The 16,145-nt window shown below is 46.5% G+C and overlaps 3 protein-coding genes across 3 annotated transcripts in view; 2 read left to right on the forward strand and 1 right to left on the reverse strand.

The window, feature by feature from the left end:
* Nucleotides 1–444: 444 nt before the first annotated feature.
* On the reverse strand, nucleotides 445–1,734 carry B3GALT6 (beta-1,3-galactosyltransferase 6). The gene has a single exon (XM_027909013.1). The coding sequence runs from the start codon at nucleotides 1,622–1,624 to the stop codon at nucleotides 602–604; it is 1,023 nt and encodes a 340-aa protein (XP_027764814.1). The 5' UTR covers nucleotides 1,625–1,734; the 3' UTR covers nucleotides 445–601.
* Nucleotides 1,735–2,030: 296 nt separating this feature from the next.
* SDF4 (stromal cell derived factor 4) lies at nucleotides 2,031–10,258 on the forward strand. The gene is made up of 7 exons (XM_027909014.1): nucleotides 2,031–2,152; nucleotides 2,951–3,321; nucleotides 6,129–6,265; nucleotides 6,536–6,649; nucleotides 8,278–8,436; nucleotides 9,039–9,214; nucleotides 10,016–10,258. The coding sequence occupies exons 2-7, from the start codon at nucleotides 3,014–3,016 to the stop codon at nucleotides 10,190–10,192; spliced, it is 1,071 nt and encodes a 356-aa protein (XP_027764815.1). The 5' UTR covers nucleotides 2,031–2,152; nucleotides 2,951–3,013; the 3' UTR covers nucleotides 10,193–10,258.
* Nucleotides 10,259–12,481: 2,223 nt separating this feature from the next.
* TNFRSF4 (TNF receptor superfamily member 4) overlaps nucleotides 12,482–16,145 on the forward strand; it is a 10,722-nt gene continuing 7,058 nt past the window's right edge. Inside the window, exons 1-5 of the mRNA XM_027909012.1 lie at nucleotides 12,482–12,629; nucleotides 14,189–14,311; nucleotides 14,598–14,696; nucleotides 15,150–15,216; nucleotides 16,053–16,137. Coding sequence (XP_027764813.1) covers nucleotides 12,482–12,629; nucleotides 14,189–14,311; nucleotides 14,598–14,696; nucleotides 15,150–15,216; nucleotides 16,053–16,137 — 522 coding nt within the window. The remainder of the gene's footprint in view (nucleotides 12,630–14,188; nucleotides 14,312–14,597; nucleotides 14,697–15,149; nucleotides 15,217–16,052; nucleotides 16,138–16,145) is intronic.

Below are 16,145 nucleotides of genomic sequence, written 5' to 3' on the forward strand. Positions count from 1 at the left end.
GTCATACACACAGAAGGTCTAATAACTCCATTCCTTGCCAAGAACACTCCCCCAGCTCAGGTATCCCAGGGGAAACTGGTCCCTTTTCCTGCCCCTGACAATAACCAGCCCTGTTCCCTCTGGCAACAGCAGCTGATTTGTAGCCTTTTTACTCTTCCCAAACTGACATTTCTGCCCTGCCAGGAAACAGCAGCAGGTTCTGTTTTCACAACCTTTATCAGCAGCACAAAGGCCTGTCACAATCTTTAGTAAACAAATCTTGGGACAATCTCCCAGCAGCTTTTCTCTCCCCGTTTATTTTCTGTGCTATCCATGTTTTGCAACCTATTATTTGCCTCCAGTCCTGTCACAGGAGCCTTTCCAGCTTTCTGTCACCTCCTTCTGCTTTTTTCTTTTAAGCATCTCTACCTCGTGCCACGTCAGCAGCTCTCGGGGAGTTGCAGGGTTTTCATTGACATAACGAGTCGTGCAAAATCTTTTTCTTATTTTTTTTGTTTTGTTTTGTTTTAGAGTAATTTGTAACCCCTGGTTACCGGGATTCTCCCCAGGTAACAGTAACCAAGCTGCGAGTCCATCACCACCCTTTTTTGCCCTCAGGCTCTCAGGGGATGCCATCCTTCCTCTGGCAGCACTGGGAGGGGGGCACCCCCCAGTCGTACATGTAGGAAAGCCTGAGCTTCACCTCCTCCTTGCAGAGCTTGCCCTCCTTAGCCAGGGTCTGGTGCTTCTCCAGCATGTCCTCGATGCTCTGCTTGTGAGTCACTATGTACTTATTGTTGCAGCCCCGCGACTTGTACTCGGTGTCGAAGCGGGGGTCGTGCACCCTCTTCACGTCGATGGGCGCCAGCCAGACCCCCAGGGACACGTCCTCGCTCTGCCACATGTTCAGGTAGTCCCTGCTGAGCCGCAGGTAGCGCACCAGGTCGGCGGAGATGACATACCCGCCGCCCAGCGCGTAGGGCAGGTAATAGTCACACAGCACCCAGGCGCTCTCCTTCCACTTCCCGCCCGACTTCACCCGGCCCCGGCCCGAGAAGAAGCCCCAGTAGAGCCGCCGCGGCTCCTTGGCCTTGAGCTCCTCCACCAGCACGTCCAGCCGAACGAAGGTGTCGTCGTCGGCCTTGAGGGCGAACTGGAAGTCCAGGTGCAGGTCGAGCCAGGCGTAGGTGGCCAGCACCTTGGCCGTGAGGTTCTCGTAGGAGTCGCGCAGCTCCGGCAGCAGCAGCAGGTCGCGATGCCGGCTCTGCTCCAGCTCCAGGCTCCGCAGCTCCTCCTGCCCCAGCCCGGCCGTGCCCACCACGAAGCGGCTCCACACGCGGCCGCGCTGGGAGCGGCTCCCCGCCGCCATCCAGGTGCTGCGGATGATGCTGCGCCGCTCGCTGTACTTGGGGCCGCTCATCACCACCACGGCCACCAGCGCGCTGCCCTCGGCGCGCTGAGGGGGGGCGGCGGGCGGGGCGCCGCGGCCCGCCTGGCTGTGGGGCAGGGCGGCGGGGGGCGCGGGCAGCGGGCGCAGCCCCTCGGAGGTGCACTTGGCGAGGTAGAGCAGCACGGCGGCGCACAGGGACAGCCCGCCCAGCCCCAGCGCCGTGCGGTGCCGGCCCAGCCGCCGCAGCGCCTTCATGGCCGCCGGGGCCCCCTCACGGAGCGCGGCCACGCCCACGCGGTTTAGGCGGGAACGGCTCTGTGTGTGTGAATGGGGGGGGGTCTGTACGGCTGCCGTGAGGGGACAAGATTCCTTGGGGAGGGGATGCTGTAGCAGCGATACCTCTTGTGTGAATTCCCAGGGCGCCCAGCGCGCTGCGACCGCGCCTCAACAAAGCACTCTCGGCTTCTGAAACTCACCAAGTGAAGCTTGAGGGAGGTTTCTTTTAAGAGCCGAGGGGGAGGTGGCTCCTGCCCTCAGCCAAGATGGCGGCTGCCCTCGCCCAAGATGGCGGCTGCGGCCTCACGCTGTGGGGTGACGCGGTTCCGCCATCTTCCTTCCTCCTCCTCCTCCTCCTTCTCCTCCGCCCTCACAGCGCCCGGGGGGCCGTGAGGGGCTGCGAGGGGCTGAGGGGCGGCCGGGCCCGCCCGGAGCCTCCCCGCGCCTCTCACGGCGCTCGGGGCCGCGCCTTCCTCCCTCCCTCCCTCCTTGCCGAGCGCTCCCCCGGTGAGTGCGGGCGGCCCTTCCCGCAGCCCTGCCGGGTTTGGGGCGTGTGTGTGTGTGGGGGGGGTGGGGGTGGTTTCGATCTCTCTCGCGCTGTTGGATTTGGGGCGTTTTTCCTGGATGATTCCACGTCTCGCAGGACATTCTGTGATTTTTTTTTATGGTTCTGTGACAGGTCCGCCGAGGGGTTGCGCTTCCTGCCGCTGTTTCCTGCATGTTTCCAGCTCCGCTTTCTCTTGGGATCAAACCGCGTTTCCCCTCGCTCATCCCTCTCCCAAAAGACCTTTATTCCTTTTCTAAACAGCTGTGGTGTTGGGATCTCTGGGGTAGTGCTGTGCTGCTGTAGCTGTTTGTGCCTCTGGAGGGGTGTTCCAAAGTCCTCTGCAAGCTGAAAACCAGCACTTTAATTCCGTGTGTTTATTATTTAATGGGCTCTTTTTTACTCTCTCACAGCAAATACTTGTGTATTTGTATGTAGGTTGTTCCTAATTTATACTTCCATGTAGTTTCTATCACGCATAGTATGCATATAATACACATTATAGTATATATATAGTATGTGTGTACTATATATGTTATAATGTAGTATGTTTATGCCTCTGTGTAGCTTTTTATGCTTATATATTTATACTTCTGTGCAGTTTTTTATACTTACATATTTATACCTGTGTGTAGGTTTTTTATACTTGTGTGTAGGTTCTCCTGAATTTTAGGTGTTCTTTATTTATTATCGTTTATGTCCTCACGTTCCAGAGCCTAATTTATGTGTTTTTCTCCATTTTTTTTTTGTTGTGTTTTCAGATCATTTAACCCACAGTAATTTCATCACCCGGTTTTTTTGAATTAAAAAAAAAAAGGAACAAAATGATGTCGAGACAAGCCTTCCTGTGCAGTTTGGGATCTCTGTACTTATCCCTCCTGTTCATCTTCCTCCTCATGGATGTTTATGCCAGGCCTGCAAATAACTCCATGCTCAGGGAGAAAGCAGCGGATGGGAAGGATGAGAACGAGATCCTGCCCCCAGACCACCTGAACGGGGTCAAAATGGAGATGGATGGGCACCTGAACAAAGAATTCCATCAGGAGGTTTTCCTTGGGAAGGAGATGGAAGAATTTGAGGAAGATTCAGAGCCCAGAAAAAACAGGAAGAAGCTGATGGTCATTTTTTCCAAGTAAGTTGGGCAGTGCCAAGAGCAGAGAAAGAAGAAAAGTTGGAGTTCTTTCCTGTAATACTTAAAAATCACAATGATGAAGGAAGGGGAAATCCTCATCCTTTTAGGGCTGTGTTTGTGTTTTGAAGGTGTTAAAAAACCCCTACAAACCCTCCTCAGGAGTGTTGAGAATCATGACCAGTGTTGTTATCTAGGAAAGTCTATGCCAAAATGCACGTTTCCTGTGTGGAAAAAAAAGCCTTTCAGGGTATGAAAAGATTAAAGTTTTCTTTTAGAGCTTTTTAAAGAGGTTCATCTCCTTCTTTTCTTTACTTGGTTTAAAAATATTTAAGACATGAAGGCTTTTTTTCCCTTCACAAAGCACTTTCTGTGCTGGCTGAGGTCTGGGTCAGCTGTTTGGAGGTCAGTCACTGTGCTGGAAATCAAACCCAGGGTGCACTTTCAGACACCAGGTGGCACAACTGGCTTTATTTGCATTTTTGAGCGAATGATTCATTTTATTAGAGCAGCTCAAATTACATTGGTGCCCTTAATGCTGCTGATTCCACGGGGATGCCCGTGGAGACAAACTGATATAAATAAAAACGTTAAGATTTCTTTACTATTTTACGTGTGTTGGAAACACTGTTCGTAATTTGGGAAGGACAATTTACTAAACTCTTGAATTTCTGCCTGTTTGTTATCAAAGAGGTTTCTTAGGGAGCTTAAAATAATTGGATTCAAGATCCATTTCATTCGGAGCCTTAAAATTACATTCCCTCAGATTAAAAACGTCGGGAAGCTTTGTGGGGGCTTTGATTGCTTTCCAGACCTTCTCCTAAAGGCTAAAAGAGAAATCCTTGGGATCCTCTGGGAAAATCCTGGGCTTCCAGATGTTCTGGAATTGCTGTCTTGGGAAGGCACAAAGACAACACACCCCAATGTGGTTTGAACCAGTGAAAGCTGAGATTCCTCAGTGTATAAAATAGGATAAAATGGCATAAAACAGCCAGGATAAAATAGCCAATTCAAAGCATAAATTATTATCCTACAAGATTCCTGGAAATAAAAGTTGCAACATGAAGGAATTGCTCCCCAAACCACGATTTTCCAGGCAAGGTAAATTGTGTTGGTTGGCTTTCTGTGCTCTGGCTCCCTGAGGTCACTGTTTGGATGAAACAGAAACCGGCTCTGAAGTGATTTGTGGGCTCGAAAAAAACAAAAATTCAGCGGTTTTTTTTGGGGGGGTGGCTCTGGGTGAGACCTGAAACCAGGGATCTGAAAGTGGGTTATTGGGGATGGACCTTCTGGAGGGTGGCCACAAAAATCTGATTTTTTTTTTTTTTTTTTTTCGTGGCTTGTGGTTGAACATCTGGGCTGAAAGTGGTTTATTCTGGTTTTATCCATATATAATATAACCCTCACCGTAGGAAAAATTCAGTTATCCTACAAAATACCCACTTGTTTCTTACTCAGAGGTGCCACCTTTGTGCTTGTCACGACCTAAATGAGCAATAAATGGGAGGTTCGCTTCTGGTTCTGGGGTGATTTTAGGTGGAAAGTACGGCTTGGAAGTAGAAAGTTTGCTGGCTTTGATCTAAGGAAATAAAATGTTAAACGTTGAGGGGAAAATGCTCTGCTTTAGTCTCATTTTTATTGTACCTGTTCCACGTCAAACCCGGTGGGTGGAAAGAGTTGCCATCAGCATCTTACTGCTCTTGGCACTGAGATTCAAATGTAGCCCTGATACGATATTTAAACCCCTCCAGTAATAGGTTTATTGTGTTTTTAGAAGATCGGGTGCTGGGGTGGTTATTTGGCTCGAGCTTTTTAACATTTAGCTGACATTTAAGAGGCAAATCACATATTTAATAACTCAAGTTTCAGTGATAACATTTCAGTGATACAGAGATAACAAAGCAAGAGTCAAGCTGGGGGGTTTTGTTATGTTTGGGGTTTGGTTTTTATAATGGACAAGAGTGGTTTTGGTGTGCCTTAAATAGATTTTTGCCTCTTAAGTGGCTTTTCAGTTGTATCTATTTTGAATAAATATTTAAAGGTGTCCTCAAAAAAAAAAACCCTTCCAAGTGGCAAATTAGTGGGGTTTGTGTTTGTTCTTCAACTGTAATTTTTGTGTTCTCCTGAGTAAAATCAGCATTGGTGGAATTGGGAGGTGGCATTGGTGGTCCATTCAGGAAAAAGGGATTGTCAGGCTGGGTGTTTGCTGAGGGTTTTAGTTGGAAAAAGGACATCCTTGGACAAAGCAGACAACTTGGAAACCTCCTGGAGGACAAATGTGTGTGCAGAACCTGTAAATGTGTTAAGAATTAAAAACTCTCAGCTGTCAGGTGGAGGTGTAACAGAGGAAACTTGGATTAGCATGGGGTCTTTTCCCACTTTTAAGCGCTACAAAGTATAAAACAGTTCAAGTGCTTGCAGTTAGGGGAAGCCTGGAGCTGCTGATGGCTCTGAACCACAGCAAACCAGCCACTCTTCCATTTGGGATGCGCTCTGGTTTCCTCTCCTTGAAAAATTTACTCAGGAATGGGAGTTAAATTGAACAGAGCCTGAGTTACCTTGCAGAGAAGTGAAGGAGGGCTGAGTGTGTTCCACTGAGGAGTAACTCAATATTGCAGTTCCTTTAATTAGCCAATAAATTGCTCTCTTCCCACTTACTACTCTGGAGTTCCAAGAACCTGCAGCTTCTCCCAGAGGGTTGTAAATGTTCTCAGCCTGTTTGTTGTCGCTGAATAAAGGAATTCATTTCGAATCTGCACCTTTCACTGCCCGACCCCCCAAATCTTAAATGTGGTTTGCCCTTTGCCCAGGGTGGATATAAATAATGACAAAAAGATTGGAGCCAAGGAGATGCAGCGCTGGATCATGGAGAAGACGGATGAGCATTTCCAGGAGGCCGTGGAGGAGAACAAAATGCACTTCAGAGCTGTGGACCCCGATGGGGACGGTAAGAGGAGCCATTCCTGCATCTCCTGGTGACCACAGCCACTCAGAGGTGCTGTGGTGACAACCCCACCGGTTGTTTCCATGAAGCCCAAACAAGTAAAAGTTGAATCAGGTGATAGTTTTTATCTTGCCACTCATAAACCTCGGTCTGCTGCTTGGGCTGGACCAAAAGGTTTGGAATGGGCTGGTTTGGTGTTTTGTTTTGTTTTGTTTTGTTTTTAAAGTCATGAGACCAAAAGTTCAGCATTTAAGATCTGTCTCTTCCTCACAGGCCACGTGTCCTGGGATGAATATAAAATCAAATTCCTGGCAAGTAAAGGCTTTAATGAGAAAGAAATTGCTGAGAAGATCAAGAACAACGAAGAGCTGAAAATAGATGAAGAAAGTAAGTGCAGACTGGGGGGGTGTTGGTTTTTCTGTTGTGTTCCTGAAACCTGAATGTCAAAGCTGTTCATGATTTCTAAGCTGAATGTTTCGGTTGTTCTGCCTATACCCAAATATAGGAGGTGGGAGTCATAAGGCAGAAATCCTTCATTCTTTCCACCTGAAATCTGCCATAAAAACGGGCAGATTTTAGCAGGAATCTCCCGAGCTCCCCAACCCAAGGATTTAAGTTTACTCCGTTTACATTTACTGTCAAGTAAAACACAAAGCCTTTTTGCCTTTCCCTGCAGGAATTAGTCATTTAAAAGCTGGTTGTGTTACACTTTCCACTGATCAAAAAGCAACTGAGATGCAAATGGAGCTTTGAGCTTTCTGGCAAGGGAAAGCACCTGTGCAGGGGGGCCTGGCTGCAGTTTACAGGAATGCTCAGCAGATAACACATCTGCTGAGTCAGGCAAGTGTCTCTGCACCAGCACTGCTCTACCTGGGCCCCAAGCCTTATTTGGAAAAATCAAATTACTTCATCTGCAGCTTCCTGGGCCCAGAGGCAAAGCTGAGTCTTGGACTCTAATGCTGTGTAAAAAATGCCTTTTTTTGGGGGAGGGGATCTGTTTAATGAACACCTGGATGTGTAAGGCCTGAGCAGGAGCACAGGCCAAAATTAGGGGCACTCCTTGAATTAAAGCACCAGTTCTAGCTGGTGATTGACAGTTTAATTTCATTTAAGACTTAAGGCAAAGGGAGTTGAATTAGGACTTCTCACATTTGGGGTTGACTGCCTTGGTTGACCTGTGTCCTTGATATAACTAAAACTTGCCAGCTGCAAACTTGCCCAAGGTTATTAATATCTTTATTTTAAGACTGAAGGATTTCTTTACTCTTCACAGAAATATTCACTGAAAAATTCCAACCATCAGCCCAGAAATGTAGATGTGACCATTGGGGTTGTTCTTCCTCTTGTAACTCAACAGCCAAAAGCCTTCAGGAGTTATTTAAGCCAGTGTGTTAAATTAAATTAAAAAAATCATTATCTGAAGCCTTTCAGAAGGTTTTAAAACTTGCTGCAAAGCAGATGTTTCAGACTTTTGTTTCAGTGTGTGCTTGCAGGTAGCAGGGAGCGCTGCAGGCAGAGTTTTTTCCAGTGTGTCATTTAGAAAATGCCTACATGAGAAAAAGAATACTCTGGGCAGGTATTTCTTTCCTGTGGGTCTCTTCAGGCCCGGTAGGTGCACCCAAATCCACGCCGTGTGGGTTTGATTTCAACTCAGATGTGTGGTTTTAGCAGAAACTTGGGGGTAAATTGTGATTCTCAGCTGAGTTAAGGGGAAAAAAAATTCACTTCAGTGGTTGTGTGCACGGTGTAAGGTGAAAGAAGTGGGATTGTGAAATGAAACGAAGAGAGAAGTAAAAGGATTTGGGTGCTGAGTTATCTATTGATTCGCAGGTACTTCAATTTGCATCTGCTCTTTGCAGCAAAAACATTTCCGTGTCATTAAATACTGTGAAAAGTGGAACTGGGGGGGGTGGGGGGTGGCTCATGGAGCATCGAGTGTCAGGGCAAGGAGTATTTTAAGAGCTTTTAAACAGATTGAAGGTGACAACAACTTTAACATCTGGTGAAATTTGCAGCCCAGGAAGTTTTAGACAACCTGAAGGATCGGTGGTACCAGGCTGACAACCCCCCTCCTGACCTGTTGTTGAATGAGGAAGAATTCCTGTCCTTCCTGCATCCAGAGCACAGCAGGGGGATGCTGAAGTTCATGGTGAAGGAAATCATCCGGGATCTGGGTATGGAATTTTCCAGTGTCTTCTCAGGAGCTGTTTCCTCTCACGCCGTTTTGTTGGGTGGTCCTTGCGCTGCCCTGGGTCGGGCTGGAATTCTGGCACATCTTTGTTTGCTCATCTGCTGATGTGATGAGTTAAAAAAAAAACAAACCCCAAGCTGTTATCACAAATCCTGGCATCTGTCTGCAGTTGTCTCAAGGCTCTGGTTGTTAAAAAGCAGAACATTAGAAGGGTACTCAAGAGTAGAAACATTAAAGGTACCTCACAGGAAGCAAATCATCTTCTGCTCCTTCAGCTTCAGCTCTGCTGCTCCAGGGTCATGGTAGCAATGGTAGAAAAGGTTTGCTGAACATTAAATATTATAAAACAGTAAGTTTCATGAGGAGGGCACTAACCCCAGTGCAGCAGCCATGTCACAGTCGTGACTTCCACTCATCAAAGTGGGAACAAATGGTTGAGTTTTACAACAAAGTTGTATTTTTTAATCCCTAAGTGTTGGCACAGGAGTGCAGTGAGGGCTGTGGGCTGCAGGCAGCCCGGCCCAGTGAGATTTCTCCTTTTTAATGGGCACTGGAGCAAATAACTTCTCACTTCTGCTTTTGCAGATCAGGATGGAGATAAAAAACTCACCCTGTCAGAGTTCATTTCCTTACCTGTTGGCACCGTGGAGAACCAGCAGGCTCAGGACATCGATGACGACTGGGTGAAGGACAGGAGGAAGGAGTTTGAGGAGGTGATCGATGCCAATCATGATGGGATTGTCACCATGGAAGAGCTGGAGGTGAGTTCCCAAATAATTTCAAACCAAATAATTTTAAACACAACACACTTTGGTGGTTTTTTTTGGGGGAGGGTGGGGGGGGAAGCTGAAAGCAGGCACGGGTTTCCTCAGCTCAGCTGGGCCACGTGGCACTGACTCAGACTTCCAGTTGTAAAAGGAGTAACTGCCCATCTAGAGATTCATTGAGAAAAAAAAAAAACCAGTGCCCAACAAACAGTGGGGCCCCACAGCCTTGAAAAGAGCAGGGTGTTTTTCTTGTTTAAAACCCAAATGATTTTCAAGCGTGGAACAAACACTGTGGGTCCCACAGCTTTGAAAACAGCAGAGAGCTCTTGTCTTTTAGGCTGTTTATTCTTTTTTTAACCCCAAATTATTATTTTTCAAGTGTGGATTCTAGTTTGGGGCTTTTTTTTTTTTTTTTTTACTGCAAGAAGAACTACTCTACTACTTTTTTCTCTTCCCCAGACTGTTAAAGTTTAAATGAAAGTTGGATGAATGTTGAAGTCCCTCACCTCAGTATGCAAATATTTGGGTATAGATTTTTGATATTTTATGGATACATATTTATATGGACAAATTTTATGACCTTTTTCCTGAGAATTTCCTTTTAAAAACAGCTGTTTTACCTGTGAAGTCTTTGTGTACTTACACATCCATCACATATTCCGGGGAAAAATGAAATCTTGAGTCTCCTAACTTTTAATTAAGTGCCCCACCTTTTAATTTATTTCATGTGAGGGGAAGGGGCAGGTGCTGATGTGCGGGCAAGTGAGTGCCGAGGATGTTCTTCCTTGTTTCCAGGAGTACATGGATCCCATGAACGAGTACAACGCCCTCAACGAGGCCAAGCAGATGATTGCAGTGGCAGATGAGAATCAAAACCACCACCTGGAGCTGGAGGAGATCCTGAAATACAGCGAGTACTTCACGGGCAGCAAACTCATGGACTATGCACGGAATGTCCACGAGGAATTCTGACCCTGCTCGCTGGCCCAGAGCTCTGAAGCACTTTCTGGCTTTCAAAAAAAAAGAGAGGGAGAAAGGAAGAAATCCGAGCCCCAAACAGACAGAAAGTTCCTTTGCTGCTAATCTGTGTTCTTTGCCTCCAGTTTGTTGTCCCAGACTTCCAACCTTCCGTCCATCCACGGGATCTGCTGCCTTTTGGGGTGAGGGGAAACCAGGCCGGGAAGAGTGGGAAAGGCCCTGGAATCCCTCAGTTCACCCTGGATTGGGCAGTGATTCCAGCTGAAGTTCAACAGATCATACCTGGGGGAGGCTTCTGAAATACTTCACTTGTTGCCCTCGTAGCTGCTGATCCTTGGGAATCAGGGATTACAGGGAGATGTTGGGATTTGGGAAGGGATTGGTGGTTCCAAGGCGTGTTCTGACCTCCTGGGAATACCCACGGAACGCTCCACCCATCTCCCAGTGGTTTTCTCAGCCCAGTTGGGAATTTAATCCAAGTTTTCCCTCCATCTCCCAATTATCCTTCGGGACTGTGGGGAGGAATTTGTTTTAAACTTCAGAGAGAGAAGCTCTTTGGCATCTACTTCAAAATAAACCTGGTTGTAGCACGACAGGCTTTGTGTTGGCAACTGCCCTGGGGGGAGATGGGGGAGAGCTCAGATTATGGCTTCAAAAATACCCCGGATTTGGCTCTGAAACGAAATGCAAGGGGAAAGTTTCTTCGTGGACTCAAACTTGCTGTTCAGACTGGTAAAATCAGTTGTCTCTGTGCAAATTGGAGCTGAATTTGAGGTGCTGAAGGGGGGAAATTCCAGGCTTTGCTTCTGAGCTGTGAACACCCGGCACTCGGGAAGCCCTTTGATCAGCCTGGCTCTGGGTAATCTCTCAGAGCATCTTGGCTCCCATCCACTACTGCAAAAATAGAACGTTTATTTTTACTCTGGTTCCATCTTTACTGTAAAAAAAAAAAAACAACCAACCCCGAAAAACCCTCTTTGTGAAGGGTTCCTGCAAAATCCGAGCGAGATGTTATATTTGATTAAATTTATTCTCTTAATATAATGTAAATATAAGTATTGCTGGTTCTGTTTCACTCTTCCTCCTCTTTTTTTGTTGGTTTTATTAAATGGCTTGTATAAGAGTCTTTTTTATATCAATATATCTCTTTTTTTTTCTTTCCCATTAAATATTTTTCTCCGTTTGGAAACGGTGCTGGGTTCAGGTTTGTGGGGAAAAACGAAACTCTTGGGAAGAGACAGAACGGGATTTTAAAAGGGGAAAGGAGGGATAAATTCCATTGATAATCTCATAGTGAAATGAGCTTAAAGGGAGACATTTTAGTAATATCAGTTGACAAGTGTATGTATTTTTTCTGTTGATAATGAATGATTTCTGTTGGGCTCAGGATGATCAGAGGTTTGGCTACTCCCTGCCTGCAGGTGGTTCCACTTCAGGGAGAGGGGACTTTTGGAAAGAAAAATCTCAAGCTATAATATCTTTTCCATAGGGGTTACCTTCCCAAATCCTTGGAAAACAGGAGAAGTAGATAAGGAGTTGCTGTTTTGCCTCTTCCCAGAAATTGAGGAGAGGAAAGAGAAGCAGCATTTGCGGATGAATCCATTGTGATGTTGCTGTCCAACCCTCCCAGACACTGCAGGAAAACTGCAATTCCAGAATTCCTGTTCCAATCAAGCCTCCTTTTGCACCTGGATGTGACTTGGGAAGCCTGGCTGTGTTGTTTTTTTTTTTTTAATCTAAATTAATCCAAATCAGAGGTTTGCTCCCCATGGCACATCCTCACTCGGCCTTTCTGCTCCCATCTCGGGAACCCCCAAAATTTCATTCCTTGACCAAACAAGTCAAATTCTGGGAGATTAAAAAATTAAATTCACTAACTCTTTATGTGTCCACTGTTCTCGGTGCTGGGTGTGGGCACAGCTGCAGTGCCAGGGGAGCCGCTCAGCCTCCTCCATCCCTGCTTTTCCCGCTTTTCCAGCCGTTCCCAACCTGAGCTTTGCTGCTCCTTTAGAGGGACCTTCAGGGCTAAGAACAGAAACCTGCTGAGAATGCAATTCAGCATCTTTGCCTTCCTGCCTGTGAATCTTTTCACTCATGAACTGCAGAAAAAGAAAAACCAACCACCCAAACCCCCCCCCCCCAAGCAGGCTCGGGGTGGTGTGGGAAGAAGGAAGGGGGCGTGGAAGCACCAGCTGGGAATTCCCCAGCCCCGCCATATCAGCCTGTCCTGCTGGGCCAGGGCTGTGCAATCTCATCTCCCAGAGCCCAGAAAACTCTGCTGGGATGGTTATGGCAGCTGCAGGTTGGGATTTTCCTGCTGTTTTCTTGCTGCTGGTGGTGCTGCTGGCTGCTGTTGGCCGTTCCTGGGGGTTGGAATGTGGGGAACACCAATATCCTTTCCGGGACAAATGTTGCAGCGACTGTGCCCCGGGTAAGTCACTGCAGATGGGGGCTCTGGGGGGAAATCTGCTTGTTAGGGAGCCAGAGGTGGCATAAAACAGCTTTCTGGGAATGTTTCAGCATGTCCTCAAATATATTTATTAAATTAATCAATATTTATGAAATTAATTAAATAAGGATATTAGGATATCCTTAAAGATATGCAAATATATCCTTAAATATATACAATGATATCCTTAAATATATACAATGATATCCTTAAATATATACAATGATATCCTTGAATATATACAAGGATATCCTTAAAGATTTACAAGGGTATAATTAAATATGTACAAGGATATACTTCAACATAAAGGATATATTTAAGGATATATCCTTAATATGGAAATATAAAGGATATAATGTAAGGATATAGGAAGGATATAAGAAAAGCATTTGGTGAGGACAATCCTGACAGATTTTTTTTTTTTTCCTATGACAGAAAAAAATTAGGAATCTCCCTTTTAGTCTTTAACTCTTGTGTCTCTTAATGTGTCAGCCAAGGGAATTTTCACTTTGGGAGTATTATCTGAAAAAAAAAAAGTGATGGCATTTATGTTACTGTCCTTTATCACATAAAAACCCTCAGAAGTCTTAGTTAATAATGAAAACTATTTTGCTGCTAAATATGTTTTTTAAGCTTTTTCCTCTGTAACAGAGTTTATATTACTCATGTTACTGGTGGGATTTTTAAGGCAATAAACCCATGTCCTTGGATCATAATGATCAGCACAGTGTAACAAGGTGGATTATGTTTTTTTTTAAAGGAAAAATAGTCCATTCATAGAGGAAGATGAGCAAAGTCACTTGACAGGAACTTACTTGTTTCCTCCTTTCTTCTTGTAGAAATTAAACGAGTTTTTTTCTACAATCCACAAGTCTCCAGGAGGGAATTTCAGCCTTTTTTGCCAGGAAAAAAAACCAGCTTGGTTTTCCCTCCTTACTTCTTATTTTCCTCATGAAGTCTATCCCCAAGATGTCTGTGGTGTGAACTGATGCAGGAGCTTTATCCTCCAAGATGCTAATTGGGATAAAATCAGCTTTTCAGCTCAAAGCTCTTTAAAATCTGAGTGTTTCTGCACTCAGTGTAAGACAAGGCACGTTAGTGGGCAGATAGAGATAACACTTTTATCTCTCACGTTTTGTTCCCCCTTAAACTGAAAAAAAAAAAACCAAAACCACTCTTATCAGGTTTTTGCATGGTTAGAAAATCTGCTGCTGCTGGGGAAACATTTCTTCACAGCCTCTTCCCTGTCTAGACAGTAAAAATGTAATTTATTACACGTGTTATGCTCTCTAATAATCTTCATTTTGCCACTCAGCCCTCAATAAAACAGAATTTGAGTGAGCAGGTGAATGGTGCTCGCTGACCTGCAGATGGGAAAATGGAGAGGCAAAACGAAGGCAACAACGATTTTTCTGTCCCAGTCTGGGCTTATTTGGGCCGAGTCGCATTACTGATGGATAAATACATATATTTATAATTTATGGGGAGAGAAAAGAGGGGTTTTTTTGGTGCTACCAAGCAGTTTGTGCTGCCTGTTTCAGGGGAGAGGATGAGGAACCGCTGCACGGCCACGGCAGACACGGAGTGCAGCCCCTGCCAGGACGAGTATTTCAGCAGCAAGTACCACCACAGCTTCTGCAGCAGCTGCACAGTCTGCAACACCAGTAAGGCACTGCACAGAGGGGGGTTCCTCCCCCCAAAAAATTTGGGAAAAATCAGTCTTTGCTTCCTCACCTCCGACCCGCAGTCTGGGTTGTCCCGATGTTATCCCAATGTGTGATCCCTCCTGCTCCGTGCTGATGGATGGGGCCTGGAAACCTCTGCCCTCAGGGCTGTCAGAAACTCTCTGCAGGTGTTTCCACCCACGATGGGGGAGGAGGGGGGGGGGTTCATCTTCGTTCTCTCTCGGTGTCTTGTCCCTCACTTGCCTTTCTGCTCCTTTTTTTCCAGAGCGGGGCAGTGTGGAGGTGAAGAGGTGCGAGAAGACCTCGGACAGGGTGTGCGTGTGCCGGGCAGGGTTCATGCCAGCTGGGCTGCCCCTGGGAAGTGGTGAGTTGGGGACGTGCCGGGCTCATCCAGCTCTTGCCTCCACGCCAGGCTGGGGTGGTGATTTCCAGTGCAAAACCTGCTGTCGTTTTGCCCCTCGTTGTTTCCAGTCAAAAGCTTTTCCTGCCTTTTATCTCTCGGAGATCTCCCCGCCAGGGCAGTTGTTCGAACTGTTGCTCTGTGGTTCCTGCCAGAACCGTGAACGTTCTCCTTGGTGATATCCATCATTTACCAGTAGATAAAGCAGGAAATCCTGCCACTTGCAGGTTAAAACGAACCACTGAGTGTGCTGTGTTACTTCTACCCCAAAATCTCCGGTTTTTAGAGGCTTTTTGTTGGGTCCGTTCTACGAGGCAGATTGTTGTTAAGTTATTAATGTCACTGCTGTGTGGCTGTCACACAAGTTGTGTTGCTCACTGAGCTCACGCCCTGCCTGGTTTATTCCCTTTTTTCCAGTGTGCTCACCGTGTCCTGAGGGGACTTTCTCCCTGGGAAGGAATGAGAAGTGTCAGCCTTGGACCAAGTAGGTGTCTCTGATCCAGAGGTGTCTCCAGAGCACCGTTCTGGCTTCCCACCTTTAGCAGTCGATTCCCAAATTGGGGTGTGCAGGATAAACCTGCAGTGGGTGCAGGGAAAAACGTGTTCCTTGTGGCTCTCAGGAGCCTCGAGCAGCCTGTGCTGAGTGGAAACCTTTGGCCCTTTCTCTCTTCACCTCCAATAACAGAATTCTCACCCTTTTTTTTTTTTTTTTAAAAAGATCTGGATGTTTTATTTCTGTGCTAAAGGTTCCCCTGGCCAAATGCAGCTGTGCTGCCTCAGGGCTGTCACCCCTAAGAAAATCCCAGCAGGATTGTTTTTATAGTAATAACTTTGATTGCCTCAGTTGTCCTCCACATATCTCTGCCCTCTAGAAAAAATAAAACCCTGAGTTTGTGCTGATCAAACACGGATTGTGACGTTCTGCGGATATCTCTTGGAAAATTGTTGCAGCAAGTGCTTGAAAAATCCCACTGATTCATTCCCAACTGCAGCAGCCTTGGGAAAAGCACCTTTCTGAGCAGGGACAGAGGCCCAGGATGCTTTGTTTCTGTCCAAAAGCTCCCCCTGGCCAAGTGCAGCTGTGCTGCCTCAGGGCTGTCACCTGTAAGGAAATCCCAGCAGGATTGTTTTTCCAGTAATAACTTTGATTCCATCGTTCTTGCACATCTTGGTTGTTCTCCACGTTATCTGTGGACTGTAGGAAAGGTAAACCCCGAGCTTGTGGTGACCAAACAAGGGTTGTGGTGGTCGCTCAGGTGGATATAATTTAGAAAGTCATTGCAGCAAGTGCCTGAAAAATCCCGCTGATTTTATTCCCAGCTGCAGCAGCCTTGGGAAAAGCACCCTCCGAGCAGGGACAGAGGCCCAGGATGCTGTTTGTGGCAGTCCTGGCCCGCTGCCAGAGGTCCCTGG

Source organism: Empidonax traillii, unplaced genomic scaffold (genome assembly GCF_003031625.1).
Source record: "Empidonax traillii isolate 1590-97213 ecotype Southwest subspecies unplaced genomic scaffold, ASM303162v1 scaffold1915:size109364, whole genome shotgun sequence".
In the NCBI taxonomy this organism is placed as follows: Eukaryota; Metazoa; Chordata; class Aves; order Passeriformes; family Tyrannidae; genus Empidonax; species Empidonax traillii.